This window comes from Aethalodelphis obliquidens, unplaced genomic scaffold, assembly GCF_003676395.1.
Source record: "Aethalodelphis obliquidens isolate GAN/ISIS:26980383/991018 unplaced genomic scaffold, ASM367639v1 scaffold20, whole genome shotgun sequence".
Taxonomy (NCBI): Eukaryota; Metazoa; Chordata; class Mammalia; order Artiodactyla; family Delphinidae; genus Aethalodelphis; species Aethalodelphis obliquidens.
Window position 1 is genome coordinate 7,098,967 of NW_020837964.1, and position 27,002 is coordinate 7,125,968.

Genomic DNA, 27,002 nt, shown 5'->3' on the forward strand with positions numbered 1-27,002 from the left:
GCTGGGATGGTAGAGGAGTTTTTGAGGAACCAACAGGGGAAGAAAGAGAGGAGAGATGAGGGACAGCTGGGAGAGGAACCCTTGTTGGGAATTTGGGGGTGGTGTTCCATGTGAACTGTCTTCCTTGTCTTCCCAGGAGATCCTCAGTAAAATATCCTGTTATTTTTTTCTTTTTTTAAATATCCATCCCTTTTTGGTACATTATGGAGTTGGATTTCTTTGTTGGCGGAATTCATTCGTTCAACAAACAGTTAATTTGTTGGTAGAGCCTGCATCTACCAGGCAGTGTTCTAGAGGATAAAGTAGTGAATAAAACCTACCCAACACAGGACAACTTGGATGAAAACAAACAACAACTTGGATAGCACTTCCCTGGTGGTTCAGTGGTTAAGAATCCGCCTTCCAATGCAGGGGATGGGGGTTCGATCCCTGGTCGGGGAGCTAAGACCCCACATGCCACGGGGCAACTAAGATCACGTGCTCTGGAGCCTGCGCACCACAACTAGAGAGAAGCCCGGGAGCCGCAACTAAGACCCGACGCAGCCAAATAAATAAAAAGGAGAGCAAAACAACAACGACAACTTGGATGAATCTCCAAGGAATTCTGCTGACGGGACCCCCTTTCCTGTAGGGCTCTGGCACGCCCCGCCACCCTGGTTCTCAGCATCAGGCAAGACAGGACTCAATCCTGGATTCCAGCCCCTCCATGCCCTCCTGCAGTGGGGGACGCCCACACCAGTCTGCTGTCCCACTGGGTGTACAATGAGGCACCTGGCGGACTATGAACCGTCTAGCTCTGCCCCTCTGTTTTACTGCCTTAGAAGATCTTCAGAGGAAAGAAGCCATGTAAAATTAAAATAAGGTCTGAAAAGGCTTTAAAGTTTTATTATTTTATACTATGCCCTGCCTTGCATGGAATGACCACAAAGTACACGCCTTTTGGGCCACGTAGTCTACTAACAGCACAGGGTTGAGAAAGCTAGAACTCACGATGTGGTCCACGGGGAAGAAAGGAGGGAGGGAAGGGAAAGAAAGCTGGGGAGGGAGGAGCAAAGATAAATATTTCTGTGTCTCTTCTCCGGTGGGTCAGTGGCTGCCCATTCTAGGAGCAATGATTATGTGCCTTAATACAATTGCTGATTCATGGTCACAGTCTTTATACTAAAGGAAAGGGGCTTTTAGAAGTACTAGAGCTAATCAGTAAATATTTGATCAACTTTCCAACAAGGTTCTAATGGCCAAAATGAAATGAAAGAAAAGATACTGATAAAAGCTCTATTTCCATAACTTTGTCTCAAAGCAACCATGGAAAGAATAAGTGCAAAATAAAATGAAGGGCCCCCCCACCCAGGGAGGGACCACCCTTGAGTCTGGTGGAGCCATTCTCCAGGGCCCAGGCCCCCACCCTGTCAGGTCCTTGGGGCCACACGGCGCTCAGCAGCCCTGTCCCGCTCCTCCCGGGAAGGGGCCTGCTTCCCTGCATCCCAGTCGGCACCAGGGATGAACAGCCCGTGGAGATCCAGGTGCATCTCTACATCAACGGAGGCACGAGCCAATTCTGTAAAAGTCTTGGCATCCAGAGCCAGCAGAAAAGGCAGCTTCTGGGGATCGGTAGAGACAATGGCTGATAAGATAATCCCTTTGGGGAAACAAAAAGAGACACTTTGTAAAAGTGCAGCCTTGAACCTGGTCCAGCTGGGGGGATAAGTTCCTCAGCTCTATCTCCCTGTCCTTTGAATGTAAGTTATCTAATCAAAACAGAAGGGAAGTGAATTTGGTATTCTGTGGGAGCAGAAGGGAAAGGCCAGGGAAATTGGAAAGCTTGGCTGAACCAGTCCCCTCACCTTTCTGAGCCTCAGTCTCTGCATCTGTAGAGTGGGGATAATCCTCCCCACCCTCAGATGGTTGCTGAGAGGCTCTTGCACGGTCAGTTATGAAAGCACTTTGTAAATCATTACGTGCACTGAAGAATGGCTATTTTCCTACTATCTAGAAACTCCAGTTACAGAGAATCAGCTTTGACGCTGCACTTAGGCTAATATCCGTCACTCGGCTAAACCCGGACCAGTTGCACTCAAATGGCGTTTGAATGAGTCCAGTTCATCTCATGCACGTGCAGCTTTCCCCTCTGTAAAATGGGAATATTCTAAACACCCACTCTCAAGGGACAGAGGGCTAAATGAAATAGTGCACATAAACTTCCAGCGAAACTTTGTGGTTCTTCCCAAGGCCTCCCGGCTTTCAGAGTGGCTGAGGGCAGCTGAGGTCAGATCAGCTTGAATTCGACCCTCCTCTGTATGCACTGGGCGTGTGACAGACCGTGGGTAAGACCCCACTCTCTGAGCCTCTCCTTTGGTGGAATGAAGACCAGGTTGCTCCCTGCCCACAAGAGATTGTGCAGGACGCACTTGCCCAGCCCAGGGGGAGGCCAGCCTTAGCAGGAGGTGGCACCAACCATCCCCCACCTTGGAGGTGACAGTGACACGGGGTCCCTTACCTGGCGTGCCGTGCAGTGCAGGTCGATAGGAAGACCCAGGTAGAAAACCACTCCCTTCTCACCTGAGGGAAGCAGCTGGCAGGCTCAGCAGGGGGCAGCCTGCCCTTCCGCACAGGCATGGGCAGCCCCACCCAGGCTTGTAGTACCCTCCTTAGCATCCCTAGGGGGTGGGCAGGGCATTTCTGGGGCAAAGGCAGAATCAAAGAGGGAAAGGACCATTTGGTCAGGTGGAAACCTGGACAAGAGAGGAGGGCCACAAGCATTTCTAGGTGCTCCACGGAAAACTTACATGCTTAGAGGAGTCACAAATTCAGACCCAGCCATTGCAATGGATTTTAAAACCAAGATTCTATACTCTGGGCAAAGGTAGGGCAGCTCCGTGGAAAGGAAGTGGGCTTTTGTGTCGCAAACAATTTAATCACCCCGGAAGGGAGGTCTGACCTTCTGCTCCTGGGAGATGACCTCTAAGCCTTTGGACTGACGGTCTGATGAGAGTGCCTTTGTTTACCTGGGGCCACTGCATATAACCCATCCTAGCAAAGTGATTTAGGGGGAGGCCTGGGCCACAGGTGTCAGCTTAACCTCCAGAGGGGCCGAAGACTGGAGGTCACCATGTCCGCATGACCACGCCCCACACGGGCTCCGACACAGGGCTTGGAGAGCTTCCCTGGTTGGCCATGCTCCGTGGACGTCGCTGGGGAAGTTGGTGTGGTCCTACCCCCCACAGGAAAGGACCAGCGGAAACCCCAAGCACAGGACTCTCCTGGATCCCGCCCCACTCGCCTTTTCTCTTTCAATCTGCACCCTTTCGCCGAGATAAACCATAACCATGAGTACAACAGATTTCGGTGTGTTCTGTGAGCTCTTCTCTTGAAACTGAGGGTGGTCTTGGGGATCCCCAAACTTGCAGCTGGTGTCAGAAGTGGGGGTGGGCTGGGGGACTCCCTCATCCCACAGCTTTGGACTCAGACACACCTGGGCTTCAAAGCATGACTCCACCAGCTGTGTGATGGGGGGTGGTCACTGCCCCCAAACGATGTCTCTGTTTGAGGGGTGATCACAGGTACAGTGCAGCAAGCGGGCTGCCCTTCCTGGAGCCTTACCGTGATCCTCGTCCTCGGCACCTGGTGTGGGCACGAATACTGGCTCCGCCGGCCAGCAGTGCACCTCTCCCCACTTCAAGGATGACTTCGTGAGAATGTCGTATTTTATTATCTGCGCATCCAAAGGGGAGAAACATGGGGATGAGTGGTTGGAGAGCATGCTTATTCCCTGCGAACAGGAAGGCATCAAGGCCCCAGAGAGAGGGGAGTGGACTCTGGTGAACGTAGACCCCAAACGGCATCTGCCTCTGGTCAGTGTAACAGCAGAAAGAAAAGCCGCTTGCTTCCTCCTCTGACTTGAAGCAAAGGTCCTCCTGCCACTGCAGAGCTGACAGTACACACTGAATTCTTTCAGAAATAAAACCCCTGGATTTATCTGGTACTTGGCACTATATTGCTTTTTTTTTTTTTTTTTTTGCGGTACGCAGGTCTGTCACTGCTGTGGCCCCTCTCGCCGCGGAGCACAGGCTCCGGACGCGCAGGCTCAGCGGCCATGGCTCACGGGCCCAGCCGCTCCGCGGCATGTGGGATCTTCCCGGAGCGGGACACCAACCCGTGTCCCCTGCATCAGCAAGCAGACTCCCAACCACTGCGCCATCAGGGAAGCCCATATATTGCAATTTTTATACACATTAGATAAACTATTCAATGCAAACCTTTAAAGTATAATATGATTCCTTTGTTGTTTTAAAAGTGCGAGTCCCTGGCCTTCTCTCAATCTCTAATAGGCCTCTTTCCCCTGAGGGTGTGGGATTAGAGGGGAGTGACTCGGGGTGTGCGTATGTGTGTGGGGGAACCTTAATTTTTTGCTTTGTACATTTCTGCACTGCTTGCATTAAAAAATTTTTTTTTCCATTTTATTACTAAAAACTGAAGCTACTAAGGAAAACTGATGTCTGTACAGCACTCAGCATGGTCCCTGGGAAACAGCAAGTGTTCAAACAAATAGCAGTTTAAAAAACAAAATATGAATCGCTATGCTGTACACCTGAAACTAACACGATATTGTAAATCAACTATACTTCAATTTAAAAATAAGTTAAAAGGGACTTTCCAGGTGGCGCAGTGGATAGGACTCTGCACCCCCAAGGCAGAGGGCCTGGGTTCGATCCCTGGTCAGGGAACTAGATCCCACATGCATGCTGCAACTAAGAGTTCGCATGCCACAACTAAGAAGCCTGTGAGATGCAACTAAGGAGCCCACCTGCCGCAACTAAGACCCAGTGCAACCAAATAAATAAATAATTAATTAAAAAAAATAAGTTAATAAAAAAAAACGTAAATCGTCCTAGTTTCAGCTCTACCCTCTCTGCTTGAGACAGTGAGTTCCTTGAGGGCAGGAACTGGGATCTTCCTGTTCACTTCCTTTTCCTCGGTGCCTACCACATTGTAGCACATAGCTGGTGCTCAATAAACATGCATCCAAAAAAGAAATCAATGGATAAACTCCAGACACCACATCCTTCTTGAGCGACAGCCCATAAGGTGCAATTCCCTCCCCTGGATGGTCCATCGTTGCTTCCAGTGTATTTTGTCCCAAGCTGACGTCACTTTCTGACTTACCCCCACCCCAAGGGGACCTCGGTTCTGACCTCCCTGAGAACCTGGGAACTCAGCTTTGCAGACAGACACGATGGTTATAGGCTGCCATCTCCCAAGGACTAGTACCTTGGTTGGGATGGGGCTCCACTGGACTTCAGCAGCAAAGACATAACGGTATCGCTTCCCGTTGTGAGCGTAATTGATCCGAGGCAGCTCTAAGCCTAGAGAGAAATGACACAGCTGACAAAGCCCCCTTCACCGAGAGCTGGGACCACGTGTCTTTTGTGGCATCCAGGCTGGGCATCCTTTTCACAAAAACGGTTCCCAAGCCAGGATCCCTGAACTTGATTCAGGCCCTAGATTGGATCAAGGGTGATCACAGGGCAGGAGGAAGGAACTTCTGATAACTACCCCAGCTCCATTAGAAGCTCCATTAAGAGCAACGTAAGATAGACCTGGGTTTCTAAGTGTATAAACATCTTCAATTATCCAAGATAGAAATCAAACAAAATTGCATGATTAAAATCAGAGGCTACTGCAATTTTTTAAAGCTCTTTTTAAAAAAAGTGTGTGCGTGCACATGTGTGGGTGTGAATAGAAACTTCTGAAGCTGTGGAAGGAGCATCAGTGGGGAATATTTAAATAAATCTGGTGAAATCATATAATAACATTATACAAAAGTAACATTTACAAAGAATTTTAATAACATGGGGAAATGTCCACATCATAAGATTAAATGTAAAAGGCTGCTTATGGGATTATCTCCACTGTGTTATAAATGAAGAGAAAAAGTTTGGAAGCATTACTGGGTGATAACTTCCTCACGGTGGTTTATAGTTTGTACTGTCCATTCTAAGTTTCTCATTGTGTGAAATTTTCATTATACCTATTACTTTTGTAATCCACAAAGCCTTAAAAATGTGTCCATGTCCATGCATATATATTTATATATGCTTGTTGTGTCAAATTGAATTTCTAAGTCTGAATATTGAAATGAAAGTCCCTCTTATGAAATATTGCAGCGAGTTGGAGCCAACTGCTGGTGAAAATACAATGTCCAAGAAAAGAAGAAGCAGAGATGGAAACATCTGCCACATAAAAGCCTCCTGAAGAGGACCCAGGGCCTAACTGGGTATCGGGCTCAGTGGGGAGGGAAGTGGGGTGCAGCAGTAAGAAGGGAGGATGTCCGATCCCACAGTCGGGTAATCACGAAATTCCCAAGGTCAAGATGAACATGAGGACGAGGGACCACCCACACACTCAACTCAGAAAAAAGATGCCCACTGTCGGTCCCAGAGTCAGTCTGAGACTCCCTGTGATGCTCCTGGGTCCCTCGAACCTGGTCTGGAGCGCCCCTTTCCTCCACTCTGTAAATGACCAGCTATACGCCCATGGGTAAGTAAAATGTGATTCATGCCTGTGAATTCTGTCGGCTATTAAAGCCACGCTCTTGAAGAATCTTGGGGATGTGGGGAAATTCCCAGGCTACGTTCATTAAGTGGAAGAAGCCATTTCAGAACATTCTAGATGGTATGGTATGCATTTTGTATAACCGTAAATGCAGAGGTTAAGGGTTTTTCGAGTCAGTGAAGCCTGGGTTCAGATGCTGGCTCTGCTGCCCAACTTCAGGCAAGTTATCGAATTATTCTCAGCTCTGCTGTCCTCGGTTCTAAAGCATGAACAGTACATGGCAGCCCCTGACTCTTAGAGGTGTTCTAATCACGGCTGCTTTTAGCTGGACCCTCACTGCGGGCCAGGCCCTCAGCTAAGCCCCTTACATGCATGGACTCACCTAACGTGATAAGAACAGGATGAGACTGGGGAGGAAAGGACGGGAAGTTGGGGAGCCCCTAGAAGAGGGCCTGGCATGCGCCAAGCAACGCCTACGTGATGGAAAGACTGCGTGGATGTTTCCAAACGGCCGCCACAGGTGGAGGGATTATGAAGGATTTGTCTACGGTCATGCTTTTCAGCGCTGCCCAAGGTTGCTACGATAAACAAGAATTCCCTTCCCAGAAATAAAACGACCGTAGTGTTTTACTCCTCCATCTGCCCATGTGAGTGACAGGTGAGCAGAGATGGAAGTTGATGCCTTAAGAATAGGGACGAACATGTCTATATTCACTTCCAAAGACTCTGAGGGGCTGGGGCACCACACAGAACCCATTATGGGATCCATGGGATGCCATGTGTAGACGGGGTTCTTAGTGGGCAAATCTGAGGTCGTCCTAGCAGAGTCCCCAGGACTGTCCTTCCAGACGCCTGGCCCTGGCGTGGGGCAGCGACATGGGGAGCCGGGCTCCCAGCCTAGAGCCCCGCCCGCCGCTCCCCAGCCCTGTCCTGGGCAGGCCTGTTCATTCCACACTGCAGTACTGAGCACATCCTGCTCTAAGCCAGACTTCTGTCACGTGCCGGTGACAGCACTGAGCACACAAACACGGTCCCCACCCCACGGGCTTCTATGCTAGGGCAGTGGTTCTCAATCAGGTTGGAGGCCAGGGACGCTGATCTACATCCTCCAATGCCCAGGGCAGCCCTCCCCGCAAAGAACGACCCGGCCCCGGTGTCAGCAGTGCCCACATTGGGACGCCCTGCTCTGGTGGGTGCTTCTCTCTGCGGGGGTTTATGCTCTGGGTGTAGCTCAGAGGTCCAATTTTCTCCTCTGGCAAATGGGGCTGATAGCACCGATTCTGCAGGGTGTTCTGAGTGTGCACAGGTAGAAATCTGCACGTGCCATGCCTTCCAGTAAGTCAGCGTTCAATACACAGCAGCATTTGATACAGAGAACAAACTAGTGGCTACCAGTTGAGGGGGGCGATATAGGGGTGGGGAAGAGGGAAGTACGAACTATTGGGTGTAAGACAGGCTCAAGGATGTACTGTACAACACAGGGAATACGACCAATACTTTGTAATAACTGTAAATGGAAAGTAACCTTTAAAAACTGCATTAAAATTTTAAATTCAAAAAAATAAAATAAACTTTTAAAAAGAAAGCAAAAAAAAAACCACGGAAGAATTTGAAAGGCTAGCCGTGAAAGTCCCTGGGTCCAACGACCACCCGAGTACCTCCCTGGGAGGGGTATGAAGATACATGAAAGAGAAGTGTCCCCAGATACCTTCCCCTGGGCATCCCAACAGCCTTCCTCTCAGTCCCTCATCCTCGCACATCTCCTCTGCATCAGAAAGAGGTATCATATAAAGAGGACATTCAGCCCCTCCCTAAACACAGGAGAGAGGATGCACTTTACCTTCATAAAGCAACTCCGGCTGGCAGTAGACTTGGTCCTCTTTTTCCTTCAGGGCTCTTGCTGTTGTAGATGACAGTTTGATTAAATTGGAGCCTGCCTCTGCGTTCTGAAAGAATCGGTTTTCCAGAAAAATAAAAACTTCGTATCCAGAACAAATATTTGTTTTACTGTGCACATGTTAAAAAATGCTTTAGTGTCTGTCACCTTGTTCCTGCCTCACATTAACCACCGGAAGCAGCTATTATACGATTGGTATTTTCAGTTAAAAATGAGAACTGGGGGCTGGAAGTAACTCCCCAAAGAGGGCAAAGCGGGTGGGTGGTAGAAGGGGGTCCCTAAAAACCCTGGATCTTTTCTTCTACTCTGGGGTGCCTGATCCCTCACAGGTGAATTAATGTACTTATAAGTTCTCGCTTTTTAAATACTGGATGATTCACCTGTAAAAGGCTGCATCAGTCATTCAAAAGGTGTTTATAAAGAGTTCATAATAACGTGTGAAATGCTCATGATAGAATACTGAGTGAAAAAAGCAGCAGAGTAAACTGCATACACAGTCTGAGCTCAACCATGTTAAACAAAGAAAAAGAAAAAGAAATTACATTGAAAACAGCCTGGGAGAAATACCAAATAGTAACAATACAGCATGTGGTGGGATTATGGAGACTTTCATTTCTTTTTCTAGGCTTTTCTAGATTTTCAGTATTTTCTCCTATGAAAATGTACCCCTGTTGAAAAGAAAACAAACACGCAATAAAAATTACTTGGGAGAAAAATATCTATCAAGGACATCTCTTGGTCTCAAGTGACGATCAGACTTTGTTCAGTACTTTACCATCATCGTTGTAACCCAGGAGAGAGACTGAACACAATTAATTAAATATCTATTGAGCATCTACTACTCCCTGTGTCCCCACATACTCTCTACGGGACCTTGAACAACTTATTTGGTATCTCTGAAGTTCAGTTTCCCCATCTGTATAACGAGGTATAGCACAAGCGTCGTATAAATAGTATGTGCGTCTCCGAGTTATTATGCAGGTTAAATAAAATGATCCATGCAGTTGGTTCATAAGAGGGCCTGGTTAGCGGTAAATGCTAGATAAATGTTAACTGCTATTGATAACATAATTGTATTATTGTTAGCATTATTTTTACTACTACTACTACTGCCACTACCCCTGGGGGTGGGTTCAGGTTAGCTGCTGGGGGAGAAGGGGTAACAAGACTGCAAATCCCTGCATTCATGGAGTTACGGGAGGAGAAGTATGGTCATGTCTGACTTCTCATTTAAACTTTTCTCTACTTTCCAAACTTTCCAAAATAAGCTTTTATAATGAAAACAAACCTATTTGAACAACAGCAGCTTTTTGCTGAGAAGGTGGGAAATTTACTGCATCCTAGAAGCTGAACTGTAGGGCCCCTCTGAGATTTGTTCAGGGCGATCCCAATTAACAGAAGAGGAAACTGAGGCCCAGGGAAGGAAAGTGACTTGCCCAAGGTCACACAGAGGGGAGCAGAGGCTGGGCCCAGAGCTTCGCACTGAGATTCTTCTGCTCAGAAGCCAAAGCACTACAGGCAGCAGGCAAAGCAAAGCCCCTGAGGCTGGCCTGTTCCCATCCCATAGTTCTCGGCTCAAACATCCCTTTCCCTGACAAGTTAGTCTGCAGTGTCTCCAAGGCATGTGTCCCAAGCTGTAAATATCTCCTTTATGGACCTGCTTCCTTCTTTCATGCTGTCTTCCCTGTGCAGACAGTGATCAGATTTTATTCAGTGCATGGCACATAGTCAGCTCACAGGAAGTAACTGCTGAAGGAATGAGCAAATGCATGACTCAATGAGCTTTTCCTTCAACTCTTAAGGGGCAGAACATGTGCTTTGCAGGTGGTTGTAAAAATCAAACGAAGGGCGTGAAAAGGTCGTCTAGCGCCTAGCACATCGGGTGACTTGGAAGCAGAGGCTCTGTTTGCCTTCATCTGTATGTGCAGCCCCACATGTGAGAGGCCCTGCCCTGTGCCTTGCTAGTCAAGAGGCAGCCACAGGCCTCTTGTGCATGTCCCGGGCTTGATTCTCAGGGAGTCAGTCTGCAGAGATATTTTCTAGCTGCAGCATGAAACTGGTCAGACTGGTTGAGGCATAAACTGTGAATTTTTCCACACACAGCAGTAACGAACATGACTTGGCAGCCTTCTATGGCCAATGTGCTCAACTTTGGGAAAAAATCACTTTCCAGCCAGAATTCAACGAAATCCTGCAGTCTGGCTTTGAAATTCCTCAACTCGAGGGAACTCCCGTGAGAAGCAGTAATCTCAATAATCCCGCAAAGCACTGGCTTTGGAGTTTGGCAGCCTTGGGTGTGCAGTATGACTGTAGAGCTTTCTACGTGAACTTGAGCCTGCTTCCTCGTTTGTATAAAGGGGGGCAATCCGTAACTTTTGGACGGGTGGTGAGTACAAGCGAAGGTCCCTTTGACCTGCGTCTGGGGATTGTGGTTAGGATTAAATTAAATAATGGTTATGAAAGCACCTGATCCAGGGCCAGACCATCGTAGTCAGTGATTTGGAGCCAGACAGACATGCATTCCAATCCCAACTCAGACCCTCTGGATGATTCTGCCATGTTGGGCAAGTTACTGTCTCTCTCACCTACAGTCATGGGGATGATAAATAACCCCAAGGACTGTCATACAGATTCGGTGAGAAGCATGTGGAGCATTTCACAGGGCCAAAAACGTTCAGGACCCAGGATGAGAGCAGAGGCCCACCAAACCTATGTCCACATATAGCAAATTGTTAAGTAAAATACCGTTCTCTCCCGCCTTCCTTTATGCACAGAGCTTCAGAATGTTGTGGAACTGTGCTGTCTGATACGGCAACCACCACCAGCCATGCGTAGCTATTTAAATTTAAATTTAATGAAATTTAAAATTCCCTTTCTCGGCTGCACTGGCCACATTTCAGTAGCCTAGATATCTGGCTGCTACTGCTTGGACAGAGAATATTCCTTCATTGCAGCAGGTTCTAGTGCCCAGTGCTGGTCTGGAAGGATGCATGTGAATTCAGATTCCCAGGACTCCTTGGCATTCTGAGCTAGAAGCAGGTGGCAGAGTGAAGGCTGGCCTCTGGGCCCAGGCTTCCCGCCTCCTTTTCTTGCCACTGCGTGGAAGCCCCAGCCAGCCCTGGCCTCCCTGGTGGGTCTGAGGGCTGCATCCAGCAGCACAGCCTGCCGTTAGGAGGACAGAGGCAGCTGCTGCAGGCTGGCTTGGGTCATTTGTGCAGGGAATTCAGGGATCCCAGGCCACAGTTGGCGTCGGAAGGGTGCCCCTCTGGGTGGGCACCCTGTGGCCCTGTGAATTCCTCACCCAGTGAAGAAGGGACACTGATGGAGAAAGGCCAGAGCAGGGGGCCCCTCTGGCCTGGGTCTAAGAGCAGAAAAGGCATCTGACACAGGGCCACGCACAGAGTGAGCTCTTGAGAAATGGTGCCTTCTCTTATTATTGGGTCTTCATTTTTGCATTTGAAAACAAGACAAAAACCGAATCTACTGAGCCAGGAGTTGGAACCATCCCTTCTAGCTCCAAGATGCCAGCCCCGCCCCTCCCTGGAGCCCTGCAGGATGAGGGCAGGGTGGCTGGCAGGGACTGTTGGCACCGCCCATGCCCCTTGGGGTCCAGCCCCGCCTTAAACAACCCCCGCACAACCCCTACACAAACAGGCAGAGGGTGTCAGTGGGCCCCTCCTTCCTTTGACCCCAGCTGGCCCAAACGCTGGAGAAGGTGGGGCAGCTGGGAGGCCCCAGACTTTTGAACACACTTCAGTATAGCCCATTCTATGTGGAAGGTACTTTCCACTTGGGAAATGTTCCAAGCGCTAAAGGAAGACCTTGTGCCCTTTTAGAGACCTTGCTTCACCTTTTTCATTCATTCATCGTTCATTCATTTATTTAAAATATCTAAGGGCTTAATGAGAACCCTCTGAGTACCAGACCCTGTGATGGGCTCAGAGGATAAACTGCTGACAAGACCAAGAGTCCCAGCCCTCTGGGAGCTTTAACAGGAAGCTCATTATACCTGCCATCAATGTGAGCGAAGAGCTGCAGGTGCCATTAGAATATACAAACCCACTGAGGGAGTCAGGATGCCAGACCTGAAGGATGAGAAGGGAGTAGAATCCCCTGGAGGTTGTGCCTTCACTGGGCTGGTCTCAGAACCCCCAGGTAAGTTCAACCTGCAGCCGGGACAGGAGCAGAGGTCTCACGGGAAGAGGACAGGGTTGCAGGCAGAGGGACAGCGACGTGCAAAGGCCCCAGACTGAAGGGCATTTGAGAAAGGACAGCATCCCCTAAGGCCCTTCCCTAATATGCTTTTGGACGGGATGGAATCAGAGCCGCCGGATCTGGACACATAGGCCATGTCTGTAGCTCAAATTTCCCCTTTCAACACGCAGGTGGGGTGACTTGAAAGTGAAGCAAGGAGACATTTTTAAGGGACAATAAACAGCAAATTAAAAAGCGTGGCCGGAGCTACCCTTCCCAGCACTCGCTCTTCTTTGCAGACGGCTCACGCAGTGCCTTTTTAAAATACACGTGCTAAACTTCTTAGCTTGGTTCCAAGGAAGCAAATCATTTCTAGAGCTTGATAAAAGGTTATAAAATCCTGCAGTGTGTGGGCAGCGGAAGGGAGTGTTTCCTCTCTGTGTATCAGCCGCAGGCTGAGGCCTCCACAAGGTGGGGGTGGGGTGGGAGGTGTGGTGGAGGTGCGCAGGCCTCAGGATTTGCCACCTGTGTGCTTTGTGACACCCCCATTGCATCCTGGAGCCAGGAGACACCCCAAGCGCTGCACTATGGAACTTCCCAGAGTGACGGGCACAGAGGCCAGCGGCTCAGATGATGATTTTGTGGGACACGGCCGTTCATTCAATAGCCCTGAATCACATGGGGAGAAAGTTAATCCCTTTTTCTCTTCCAATCTTTCCGTTGGGTCAAGGCGAGAGTCTCAGTTAAGTGCCACTATGTCTTTGACACCTAATACTTTTCCAACGTTCTCTTTAAGGAAGAGATCAGGTCTTGGCAAGAGCATCAGCATCAGGCTAGAGCTCAGGACCTCTGCTTTATTACCAGCCCTTCACGCTCATCTGCTCTTCCATCTGCAGCGCGCAATGGCAGCGCGCAATGCTGCCTTTCCACTGGGTCGTCATGGGTTTCCTTCCAAATGAGTTAAGGGAAGAGTGAGTTGATTTAAATGAAAACATGATTTTGTAAATGTTAATAGAGGTGATAGGAAATACAGTGAAAATCATGACAGAGATACACAAATGACTGCAGCTGGGGAAATGCTGGAGAGAGGAGAAAGGACCCAACTCTGGAGTTGGACAAAGCTGGGTTCAGATGCGGGTCTTCCGCCCACTGGTTGGGAGGTGCCTGAACTCCTGCATGGAGGAGCCTGGAGAGTGAGAGAAGCCTCCCTGGGCATGGAGGAGTGTCTTCTGTTCCCTAGGCCTGCAGGGCCCTGAGAGAGGTCAGGTGACCCTCTGGGACTCTTTCCAGGAGTTAGGCCTGCTCGGGAGATCCGCAGAGTTATACCCCTTACCAGCTGCAAGGAAGGGTTTAGAGCCAACCTTGGCTCTGCCACCGGGCTGTGTGACCTTGGGCACATTCCTTAACCTCTCCGTAAAATGAGGCTAACCTGAGGATCTCTCCCATAGATTGTTTTGATCATTAAGTTAGGTAAGGAAAATACAATGCTTAGCAAAGTACCTGGCACATAGAGTGCATTGAGTAAGGATGAGCCATCAAAACTGAATTGAATTGAATTTGAATTCATTTAAATTAATTAAGTCATGAAGTCAGGAAGTTCTGGAGCCAGAAGCCTCTGGAGCCTTTAAAACCAAACCCAGAGCCCTGGCAGCATCAGCCTAATTAAGGATAGCGTCTGGCCCAGGGGTCATTTTTAATGTAAGAACAGGACTGTTCAACATCAGGGAGACGGGTAAGCAACTGGTGATGAATCCCCACCACGGACTGTCAGGCCAATATTTAAAATGATGTCATAGAAGAATATTTAACGTCATGGAGAGATGTCTACATACACAAGTAGGTGGAAATAGTATGTATAGCAGTAGACTAAATAGTAGGTACATATTCAGCCATGAAAAAAAATGAGGCCCTGATACGTGCTACAACACTGATGAACTGTGAAAACATGCTTCGTGAAAGAGGCCAGCCACGAAAGACTACATATTGTATGATTTCATTTATATGAGATATCTAGAATAGGCAAATACACAGAGATAGAAAGTAGATTAGTGGTTACCTGGGGCTGGGGGGAGGTGGAGGGGTTGGGGGGTGGGGAGCTGATGGTTAAAGGGTACAAGGTGTCTTTTGGGGAAATGAAAATGTTTTAAAATTGCTTGTGCTGATGGTTGTACATTCAACTCTGTGAATATGCTAAAAACCATTGAATTGAACACTTTGTTTTGTTTTTTTTAAGATTTTTTTTTAATGTTGACCATTTTTAAAGTCTTTATTTAGCTTGTTACAATGTTGCTTCTGTTTTATGTTTTGGTTTTTTGGCCGGCAGGGCATGTGGGACCTTAGCTCCCTGACCAGGGATTGAACTCTCACCCCCTGCATTGGAAGGCGAAGTCTTAACCACTGGACGGCCACAACTAACTGAAGCCCGCTCGCCCAGAGCCCATGCTCTGCAACAAGAGAAGCCACCGAAACGAGAAGCCTGCGCACCGCAATGAAGAGTAGCCCCGCTCGCCGCAACTAGAGAAAGCCCGCGCGCAGCAACGAAGACCCAACATAGCCAAAAAAAAAAAAAGAAAAGAACAGCTCATTTTGAATTTCAATATTAACGAAATTAGAGCCAAAGTCACTTCCTGAGTGGGCTCACATCTCCCAGGACTCAAGCCATTACCTTGTCCATGTGGAGGGGCACTGCAAACCTCTTGAGGGCTGGGACGGAGGTGAGCCTGGAGTTCTCCTCGAAGTTCTTGTTCAGGTTGGCCAAGTAGAAGAGCTGGTAAAGGCTGCTGTCCTCGTAGGCAATGACGTCGAACAGAAGGCAACCGTCCTCTTCGTAGGCATTGACGTGATGAAACACCACCATGGGGTCCGTGTAAAATTTGGTCAGCACGGGCTTCCTCGTCCTTTGGTCAATGGTGTGAATGTAAGTCTGAAAGGAGATGCACATCAGTGGTCAGCTCTTCCTCTGCAGGCCCAACACAGCGGCATCAGGCAGGGGACAAGACCCAGCCCTGCCATCCACTTGCTTGTGACCCTGAAGCATTCCCTCCCCTTTATGAGCCTCTCTGTACCACCTCCAGACACACGCAGAAGTGCTGAGGGAGGAGGGAAGCTTTGCTGCCAGGGCCCCTTCCTCACCAGGAGGACAGTACCCAGGGAGATACAGGATCTGAGAGTGTACCGTCTCCCCAGCCTTCACTTGACTGTGATCCAGGTGGGCAGCGACAGGCCAGCTCCCAGGCCAGGCCAGGTTGGGGAGAAACAGTCAGGTCCAGCCCTCTAGGGCTCCTCAGGCCCCATTGGTGGCCAGCGCCCCTAAAGCCCCTCCTGGGTCCCCTCTCCTGACCTTTGCCCGCTGCAGGTGTGGTTTTCCCAGTAACCCGGCAGCCCTGGAGGGCTGCGGTGCTGAGTGACTGGTCTAGTCAGGGAGCCCACGTGAGTATCGGCTCATTAGGCATCCTCAGGCACCTCTGGGTGTCACAGGCAGTATCACTCTGGGTGTCAAGTAGCCATATCTGCAGCCCCAGTTGCCTAATCCAAGGAAGAAGGGGTATTTTCTTTCGTTTGGCAGCTCTGGCCTAACCATCCTCCTTCTGAAAGGAGGGAGGGGCTGCTCCAGGCTGCCATTTCCCCACCTCCTCTGGCTCATTGCTTCTTTCTCTCCTTTCCCAGAATCAGGCTTTGAAGTTAAGTGGGGGAGGGGCGAGGAGTAGTGTACAGAGGAGGAGGGCATTGGGAGGGAGGGTGGGTTTGGGGAGGTGAACACAGGCGTGGTTATTGTAGGCTTTCTTCCCCATAAACCCAATCCCAGGGCCAGCCGCAGGGACTTCTTGGAAAGTTCTCCAAATGCATTCCAAAGCCCTTCCCAGGGCTCTGTGCCCCGTCCTCGGGGGCTCTGTCTTCTCACTGTGGGACTCCCCAGGGCCAGAGGTCCCCAGGGGCTGCAGACTGGAGGCCTAGGGGGCCCCGACACTCCTGCTGGCGGGACGCTCGTGGTCCTGCGGAGCAAACCCACTTCCGCAGGCTCCCTGCTGGCCCCCTTACCCAGCTCATTCAGTCCACAAACATTCATATGAGGGCCGAAGACACATCAGACACTTTCGGGGGAACTGGAGAGATAAAATAAAACCACCCGCCCACCTTCGTGGAGCGTATAATTCAGTGGGGGTGAGGCCAAGGTCAGTGATCAATATATACAACACGTCAAGGATGACGGATGAGCACGACTGAGAAAATGGAGTGGGGGATGGAGAAAGCCTGTCGGGGGCTGGGGGTTCTGTGATAGACAGGCGGACCTCAGGGACGGGGGAGCGTAGAGCGAGACCGGGATTGATCAAGGGAGGAAGCCATCTGGGGAAAACCATTCCAGGTGGAGGGGACACAAAATCAAAGGCCCTGAGGCAGGAACGTGTTTGGCAGTTTTGAGGTGTAGGAGGCGACCACGTGAGCAGGAAGCCAGCGGTTGGGATGAGGGCATGTGGGCCTTTATGGGCTGGTGAGTGAAGCCTTTGGATCCTATTCTGAGGAAGACGGGAAATCACCAGAAGGTTCTGAGCAGAGGAGGGATCTCGCCTAACCCCTTTGTTCCCTCGAGGACCTCACTCTCCTCCTTGAGAATACAGGCATCATAGAGGCGGCAGTCACACACGGGACACATATTTGCATGGGAACATGAAGATGCACGTGCTGCACAGAAAGAGGAGTAGAAGGGTGTCGGATGGATGGTGGTGACTCCCTCTGGAGGGGGCTGGACGGGGAGGTGGGAGGAAGGGGACTTGATCTGTTGCTTTCTACGCTTGCGTGCTATTTGAATAGATGACACGGAGAATTACTTGATTATTTTTCACAAGTAACAAGAGCAAATAAATACTTACATACACCTATACACGAATAATGTATTCATACCCACATGTATACACACATGCAGACATCACATATACAGGACACGTACATGACAGGCACACAGATATTCTGAGCACTCCACTCAGGTGTACCTAAACTGAAGACGTTTCTGTTACACCATCCGGTGGGACGCCCTATCATCATGATGTCTAAATAATCTGTGACATCCCCTCCCCGCCCCCCAGCAGGGATGCTGAAAGGGCCTTGTCAATGGGTGGCGGAGGCTGGAGGAGGCCAGGCGCCGCTCAGGGCTGACGAGCAGTCCCTTTGCTGCTGGGCGAGTAGGGGCTGCCTTGGATGCTGAGGCTGCCTCGCCCAAGGTCCCACGCTCTTCTGCGGATGGTCTGCTCTACTGACTTATGGACGTCGGGGCATAAAGGCCCAGCCCCTTGCCCTAACTGGGGACCACTGTGAAGGACCATCCCAGCTGCAGAACTCGCTGGAAGGTCGGCTCATGCCTCTGGGGAGACTGCGTGGCAGCTGAGGGCCTCCCTCCTGAAGCCACCGCTGCCTGCTGACCTCCATCTTGCTCTCGCCATCCTCGTGCTGCGGGGTCGCCGGCCCTGCCTTACCTTGTCCTCCCTGTGGAAAGCCAGGCAGGAAGCCCAGCTCGCGCCCCGGAGGTAGGCAGTTGCCATCTTGAGGATATCCATCTTGAAAGGCTGCTCGAGGAAAACGATGTAGCTCTCGGTGACTCCGAAGCTGTGGTAATAGCTCGGGGAGAGGAGCGAGAGCGAGGCGATGGAGCAGAACACCTCCATGTGTTTCAGGGGGCTCAGCCCCTTCTTCCTGCCCCCTAGAGAGAAGCCAGCCTCAGGGGCAGCACAGGGCCTGGCGGCCCCCGACGGGGCCACCGTCTCCTGCAGCGCGGCCTCTCAAACCCACCCGGCCACTGAGAAGAACCTTTGAATGAGAGCCGACAGCAAACGGGGTGAAGGGGCTGCTGCCTGGCTGATGTAGGGACAGAGCCCTTCCCCCGTGAGATCTGGTCTGGCATCCAAAACCACTGCATCCCCAGGCTCTGGGCCTCTGGACCGCGGGGCCTCTGGGCCAGGCGTGTGCAACTCCAACACAGGGCTAACCCAGCCTCCACCTGTTTTCTACGTAGAGGTTTATCTGGACCGTGGCCCCTGCAGGGTCCACGGCTGCTTTGCTTTCGAGATTCAGAGTTGAGCACACGCAACGGAGACCATACAGGCAGCAAAGCCTCAAATACTTATTTTGTGGACGTTTACGGAAAACATTTGCCAACCCCTGCTCTGGAGCAATGTTCCTCACTTTCACGTGCACGCGGATCATCTGGGCGTCATGACAAAATGTGGAGTGTGACTCAGCCTGTGGGGTGGGGTCCGAGGCCCTGCATTTCCGTCAAGCTCCCAGGCAGTGGGCTAGCTTCCCAAGGTTAGGCTTTGATATGTTACTGAGAACCATCATTTGACGTGTACTTCACGGGGTTTCTATGAATTTCTTTTGGCATTGCCCGTTCTGAAACACCTGGGAATGAGACTAAGTGTCTATGGTAATGTGACAGATTGTGACAGTCAAGGTAGGCTGTACGATTCCCATTTTACAGGTGGGAAACTAGGGCTTGGTGGGACGCTCCATCATTACAGCCAGAGGCACAGGGTTAAGCCGGAAAGACACAGGCTCCTTAGCCTGGCTGCCTACTCTGTTATTAGAGGGAAGGGAGAGACCAAGGGAAATCCTGCAGGAGTCCAAGTACCTTGCTCAGCATCCACCACGAAGGTGCTCAGAACTATTCTGTTTTCTTTTTCCTCTGCAAGGATGAGTCACCCGATGGCCAAAAGGCCTCCCAACCCAGGCCTGGGGCTGGGTTATAATGAGTTACATGCAAGCGTCGCCACCTTTCTTGTGGCCACCTGTGCACACTGTAAACAGCTGGCTGGTGGGAGGGATGCTCTGGGTTGTGGGGCAGTTCTTTTCTTCACCAAACCAATGGAACACAAAGCAAACTGAAAGGAAAGGCACCCGGGCCTGGGAGGCAGGACACAGGTGTGAATCCCAGCAAAGCTGCCAGCCTGGACCAGGTGTGCAGAGGGTACCTCCTGTGAGCCGTGCGCATGTCACCTGATGCCCCTGGGACTCGCAGTGCTCTGTAATATGAGGTGGCAAACTCAAATGGCTAGACCACCCCCAGGTCTGCATTCTAGGATCCCAAGCCAGACCCTATATCCCTTTATTGGCTTAATTAATGGCAGTTCCATTTAACAAGAGCATTGTACCTTCTGACCTCCGGGGCTCCCATCTGCCAGCAGAGCCTGGAATCTGCTGGGGGGGGGGGGCGGGGGGGGCTCTACGGGACTGTGAGGGAGGGGAGCCAGCAGGGATCACAGATGGAAACCAGCCTTCCTAAACCAGAAGGTCTAGCCAAGCACCCTCATAGTTCTGTCTCCTGAGCCTACGCAGCCACTCTTGGAGGCCTGGTCTCCTGGGTGTGGCTCCCAAGAGAGTCCTGGACAAATAAGGGCTAGGAGCCCCGCCCTCCTCCCCCTCAGGAACATAATCGGTCTGGGCTCCACGCTGGGTTCCCGCCCCTAAATGGAGAAGGTCCAGGAGGCCAGCAGAACAGGGTGGGGATCTGGAGTGAGTGCCAGCAGGGCTGAGCTCCCTGAACAACCCTGGGAGCCTGGCTTCAGGCGCTGGGATGAAAGAGGACAGCACAGCCCTGACATACAGAGGTTTGTCAGGAAACTAAAAAAAATGAATGAAAGAAAGGAAGGATGGCTGGATGGCTGCATGATGGCTGGATGATGAATAGATTAATGGATGGATTGATAGGTAGATGATTAATGAATAATGGATAAATTAATGAATTAATGAACAGGAACCTAAAGAAAAGGAGGTTGGAATAGCAAAGGGATTCACTTCTTCCAAAAGGAAGCCTAGCATCATTTCTTTTCTCCTAAAGGAGAAAAGTGAGTTCACGGTCCTCTGAATCATCTGTGCGGGTCAGTGTCAGATTGAGTGCTGTGTTACCAACCAAAATCAGAACTCTTCCGAAAGAGCCACCCTTGGTGTCTGTACTCCATTACAGCCTCAGAATGACCCACCTGATACTGTGGCAGGGATCTTAAAGATCACATATTTTGTCTTCCCCTTGTCCACGATGGACGTACCAATGTTGAGAACATTTCCAGCGTCATCATAATGAGGATGTGATGTTGCCAGATTTACAGCCACATGTTTACGATAGTCAACCTGCAAAACATGACCGCCACCTGGTTTTTGAAAGGGGAAAGGGTGAAATCCTATGAAAAGCTGACTGACTCCAGGTTCAGAGAGATGATGGTTATTTTTGCACATCTCCTGATCTGAAAATAAGGCAGACATCACCTTTAAAGGAGATGTTTCCTCTTGCAACCTGATGTAACCTCGAGGGGGCCTCCCACAGCTAATAGGCTGCAGGGGACTTGGTGAGCTACATGTGTTTTCTCTGACAGCTGTTCCTACCCTGCCACCTGGCCTTGCCGGCAGAGAGGCAGCCTTAGGGCTAATCTTGGCCACTTCTTTGGTGAAGCTATTTAAATTCTCCCCTTTTGCATCCCACAGAGGCATAAATCTCCAGGCCTCTCTCATAGGGTTATTCTGGGAACAGAAAGGTTACAAAAACATTTGGTAAAAGGGAAAAGAGACTAAGGAGCTCAATAATGATCCCGACTCCTAACAGGCCACAACCATACAGCAATGGGGTGGCCCGGGAGCCAACTGCCTGCCCTTCTTCCCCCAGAATAGCACAACCTCCTCCAGCCAAAAGTCAGGCGATACCTCGTTCTCTCCTAGTAATTCCTCTCTGCAGCTCTGTGGAAAGCGTACATCAGTTGGACCTACGCCGCCTAGCCTAAAAGGAGCTGGACGTAATTTCACAGCTAAGGAAAGCACTCCTTCCAAGGGATCGTTAAATTGTATTGCAAAGACATCCAGGCTTTGAACTGCCAGCTGGAGAAAACTGAAAGTGGGTCTATTGATCTTCACGAAAATGTAGACTTGATTCTACCCAGGAAAGGTATCTGCTTGGGCACTGATTTTTGCACCCTTGCTCTGTGCCTAATGCCTCCCTCTTCAGGTCAATACAAGGCAGGGCTGCTGGGAGTCCTGGGTGGCCCAGTATAGTCATTCATTCAAATTTCCATTGAGGTGCCACTCAGTGTCAAGGAGTATGGACGCTGTTAGGGGTTGAATTGTATCTTCCAAAAAGATATGTTGAAGTCCTAACCACTGGTGCCTAAATTTGGAAATAGGGTCTTTGTAGATGTAATCAAGTTAAAAAGAGGTCATTCTGGATTAGGGTGGGCCTTCACACAATAATTTGTAGCTTTGCAAGAGATTGGATTACAACAATTATTCGTTGTTCCTATAAACCAAGGAACAACCACCAGAAGCTGGAAGAGGCAGAGAAGGATCCTCCCCTAGAAACTTCAGAGAGAGAATGGCTCTGCCGATACCTTGATTTCAGACTTCCAGCCTCCAGAACTGTGATAGGATACATTTCTGTTGTCTTAAGCCACCTAAGATACATTTCTGTTGTATTCCTTTGTTATGGGAGTCCTAGGAATGAATACAGACACAAAGATGACAGGACACAGTCCTGCTGTAAGGAAGCTTAGAATCTAGTGCTAAGTGCTGAGCTGGGAGAGCCCAAGACCCAAGGGCATCAGAGGAGGGCTCCTCTGTGAGTTCCTGCAGGCTCCTGGCCTCCTGCAGGGGGTCCCTTTCTTGAGTCAAGAACTGAGGCTGGCTGTAGATTTACTGATACCTTCTCCAGGGTTTCCAGGGTCTGGGGATTGATTTTCCTGATGTAATTGGTCTCTGTGGTTGCATAAAAGTCTTCTCCACACTTCATGATGTTGATCAGACAGTTGTCTGTGAAATCAGGGATGGTGTGGGACAGGTAGGAGAAAGCTCTGGGGAGGAAGCAAGTCAACGGGGTCAATGGCTGTGTCCACCCAGCTGGAAAGTTCTACTCGAGATGGTTTTAATTTTCCCACCACTTAAAACACTCTACTTCAACTAAGGGAGAAAAAGTACTGGGTCCTAATGGGTTCCTTGAGGAATCCTGAGGACTCAGAGATCAAGTTACCCAAAAATACCACCACATTCAATCAGCTAAGGAGGGAGTCAGCTGAGACAACAAGGCTGCCCACTGAGCCCTCCTGGGCTCCCCAAATCCAAAAGTCTCCTGCACCAGAGCCATCAAGACCTGGTGGATTGTTCTGAAGTATTTTAAGAAGCTCTACAGAAATCATATTCATACCCATAACAGCCCCCCAAAGACTAGCAAACCAGCTAAGCTGCTTTGCGCAGGAATGTGAGCCCACCCTGGTTACCCAACTTTGTCCAGGATATTAGATTTTTGAAAAAGAAGAGTAAACTAATTATGAGTTAAGAACTGATCACTTGATTAGAAGGCAAACTCAAAGCAGGAAGTCCTGACCCCGTGTACTGGTTAGTGCTCCCCCTACTGGCAAACAGTGTAACAGCAAGGAGGCCCCACAGGCTGCAGTTTTAAATTCATTCCCTCCCCCTCCCCCAGGCTCCTCCCCCAGGCTCCTCCCCCAGCAGGGAATGGGAGTTCCCCGCTTGCTGTGTGCCGGACTCAGCACTGGACGCTAAGACTGGAGAGATGATGTCAGTTCTGGAAAAGTAGAAGCCAGCCTCCCTCTCTGGGCCAGTCTACCCCTAAGACATTTCACAATCCTTCTATGTCTAAAGAGTATCAGAAAGGAGGTACTGATGGCTGGCCTGATTCCCTGGCCAACAATTTAAGTGTTGAACATGTATGTAATACATTCATATACATCACAACCCAGATGATTTTAACTGTATACAACTGAAAATTTCCCCCATCCTTCCTCTCATCAGTTCCCCACTTCCCTCATGCATCCTTCCAGAGTTTCTGCACATACGAAAATAAATCTAGATTTCCCCGTGCCTTCTTACACAAATTATAGCATACTATATGCTCTTTCTACACTTTGCTTTTTTTTTTTTCCACTTAACAGTATATCTTGGAAATCTTTCATTTGGAACATAGAGAGCAACCTCATTCCTTTATTTATACCTGCCTGGCATTTTCCTGTAGTGTTACTGTGATTTATTTAACCACTCCTCTGTTGATGATCATTTGAGTTATTTTCAGTTCCTCCTCATAACAAATAATTCAGCCATGAATAACCTTGTACATTTGCCATTTCAGACACAAGCAAGTACCCCTCTGGACTGAAGGGAATGTGCATTTGTAATTTTGGTAGATAATTCCAAAGTGCTCTCCCACCAGCTATGTGGGAGAACACCTGACAAATCTGTCAGATGCTCTTTGCCTCTCCTGCTGTCAGTGATCAAAAACTGCGTAGCGTATGTGGTCAAAGGCCATCACGGGAAATTTTCCACCCAACCTACAGACAGCTATCCAGAGCAAACGCTGGTTGTTTTGACTGCAAAGGACATTGGAAAGCAGGACTAGATTCAAAGTGGACAGTTACTTGGAAAATATGTTTTTGCAGGGGTCCGGATAGGCCATTGTTCCAAATTCTGACACCACAATCCTGTTCGCTTCAATATTGGCATTGTAGGTATCACTTCTCAGGTATTTGCTCCTGTAATAGACTTCACCTGAAAGAGAAGCAGCAGAATCATCCCAGACTGACACCTTTACAGGGCTTTGAAGTTGATTTCAGCCATTGCAGGGATTTGATGGGCAGCGGGGGGGTTGGGGGGGAGTCCACTGGGACGGTCCCTTTAATGTGTGTGCTAGATAAAACAAGCATTTGGAGGGAACTCTCACACACATTTCAGCAAGGTTGAGACTCCCAGCAATATGTCCAGGTAAGTATTCCTGTTCCCAGCCCCATCTTCGTAGGAGGGAACTGAGGCTCAGAAATGTTCCATCCCGTTGCCCAGCATCACCCAGAGAGGTGCTGACCCAGGCCATCAACCACCCCTTCCACCATATTTGTATCTTTCCAGGTAAGGTCCAGATTTGGAGGATTAGTCCAGAAGGCCCCGTACTTAGGCTAGGTTTCTCCAGGGCCCAGTTCAGTTCTGGGGGCCCTACACTGGCCATTTAGCCCCTGGAGTAACATTTCATATCTCTTTGCAACCAGGGAGCACCCTTATACCCAATTCTGCACACAACAGAGGGTCAGTACATGTGTTGATGACACTGCAGAGAATCTGACTCACTCCAGAAAAGCATGGACTCTTGACTAGTCCACCAAGACCAACCTGAAAATATACCAGATGGTTCTAGACCTATATTAATTTCCTATGGCTGCTGTTACAAATGATAATAAATGCAGTGGCTTAAAACAACACAAATTTGTTATCTTACTGTGTTAGAAGACATCGTCTGAAATGGGTTTTACAAGGCAAAAATCGAAGTGTCAGCAAGGCTAGTTCCTCCTGGAGGCTCTAGGGGAGAACCTAGAAGCTGCCTTTATTCCTTGGCTTGTGGCTGCATCACTCTGAGCTCTGATTCGCTGTCACATCTTTTCTGACTCTGACCCTCCTGCCTTCCTCTTTCCTTTATGACTACACCGAGCCCACCCTGATAATCCAGGAAATCTCCCCATCTCAAGGTCCTTAACTTAATCACATCTGCAAGACCCTTTTACCATGTAGAATAGCACATAATATATTCAAAGGTTCCTCCTGGGGAGAGAAGGGGGAGGGAAGGGGAGAGAGGGGAGAGGGAAGAAGGGAGAGAGATATGGAGGGAGAGAGATACATATACTTTTCGCGGGTATGGGTGAGTCAGGAGAGGCTTCACAGAGGAGGTAGCACTTGACAAAGCCCTTGAAGGATAAGTAGAATTGAACTGCAACAGATCCGGGAGGTGGGGCTAGGAAGAGGGTCAGGTGTTCCCATGGACTCTCCCCAGAAAGTCTGTAAGCAAAGACCTAGGGGTGGGGAGTACAGCCCACTTCCTGGAAGGGCTAAGTCAGTGTGGGCTGGAACACCAGGCACTTGGGAGCAGCAGGCATGAGATGAGGCTGGGGTTCAGGTGGGGACCTTACTAAGTCTTCAGGGCTGTGAATACTGAGGCCTTTGACCTTTGTAGTGGCCTATCCGGACCCCTGCAAAAACATATTTTCCAAGTAACTGTCCATTTTGAATCTAGTCCTGCTTTCCAATGTCCTTTACAGTCAAAACAACCAGCGTTTGCTCCGGATGGCTGTCTGTAGGTTGGGTGGCTCATTTGAAACCTCTAGGGTTTTTTTTTTTTTTTTTTTTTTTTGGTACGCGGGCCTCTCACTGCTGCGGCCTCTCCCGCTGCGGAGCACAGGCTCCGGACGCGCAGGCTCAGGGGCCATGGCTCACGGGCCCAGCCGCTCCGCGGCACGTGGGATCCTCCCGGACCGGGGCACGAACCGGCGTCCCCTGCAATCGGCAGGCGGACTTGCAACCTCTGCGCCACCAGGGAAGCCCCTCCTCTAGAGTTTTTGTTTCATTTTATTTTGCCATTAGTTAGCAAATGACATTATGTTGACTTTTCCCCTCTAGAGAACACATTCCTTGCTGTAGTATAACCTATGCTTCCAGGGTTGGTACAATGATAACATGCAAAAAAGTAGGACCCAGGATATACTGACAGTTTGTTCCCATAAAAAAGAGGTTCATCAGAGAAACGCCCATCATGTATCCACTGTCACAATGATGGCCTTCAAGGAGAGACTGAATCCCAAGAAATTCCTGCCCAGGGCCTTTTTATATTTTCAGGAGAGGAAATGAAACTAAGAGCTAACATTTATTGAGCATGTGTGTGCTAATCACTGTGAGGGCACTTTATGTGTACTATCTGGTTTAATCCTCTGAACATAAGAAGTATGTAGAAGACTCTAACTAGAAAAGTATTCTTTAGGGAAAAAAAAATCAACTTAATGTCATTTGCTAATTAACAGCCAAATAAAACAAAATTTAAACAACACTTGAAGGTTTCAGATTTCTTACAAAATGAAGGGCAAAGGGCTTGGGCACTCACAACCGACCCTGCAGGCCCATTTCCCAGCTAATAAACTGAGGCACAGAGATGTTAAGTACCTTGCCTTAAGCCACACAGCTAGCGAGTGGTAAACTGGACTCAAAAGCTGGCAACTGGAAGATCCTGACACAGCGACCACGTCAATTGACCATTCTATCTGTTCCTTGTTATTAAAAATATACCTATAGAAATATGCTACCATAACTGTATGGTTTGGTGAAGTTTCACAAACTAAACCTACCCATATAAACTACTTCCTGATCAAGAAACAGAATGTGAGCAGCCTTTGGGAAGGCCGCTCATATCTGATCCTGTACTAGCCTCCCCGATCCCAACCCTGCAGGGGAACCACTATCTTGACTTCCAACAGTCTTGGTTAGTTTTGCCCTCAGGGTTGCGTTTTCACCTCTGTTTCCAAAGGATGTGAGTGTATGTTCCAGCAGTGATGACTCCAACCTGTGCATT

The 27,002-nt window shown here is 49.4% G+C and overlaps 1 protein-coding gene across 1 annotated transcript in view; it reads right to left on the reverse strand.

Moving 5' to 3' along the window:
- Positions 1-870: 870 nt before the first annotated feature.
- Positions 871-27,002, reverse strand: part of BCO1 (beta-carotene oxygenase 1) — a 40,071-nt gene continuing 13,939 nt past the window's right edge. Inside the window, exons 5-14 of the mRNA XM_027119174.1 lie at positions 24,040-24,169; positions 22,314-22,461; positions 20,611-20,758; positions 18,792-18,798; positions 18,112-18,328; positions 15,309-15,566; positions 8,393-8,498; positions 5,269-5,363; positions 3,601-3,712; positions 871-1,639 (exon numbers count right to left, since the gene is read on the reverse strand). Of these exons, the coding sequence (XP_026974975.1) occupies positions 1,410-1,639; positions 3,601-3,712; positions 5,269-5,363; positions 8,393-8,498; positions 15,309-15,566; positions 18,112-18,328; positions 18,792-18,798; positions 20,611-20,758; positions 22,314-22,461; positions 24,040-24,169 (1,451 nt within the window). The 3' untranslated portion in view covers positions 871-1,409. The remainder of the gene's footprint in view (positions 1,640-3,600; positions 3,713-5,268; positions 5,364-8,392; positions 8,499-15,308; positions 15,567-18,111; positions 18,329-18,791; positions 18,799-20,610; positions 20,759-22,313; positions 22,462-24,039; positions 24,170-27,002) is intronic.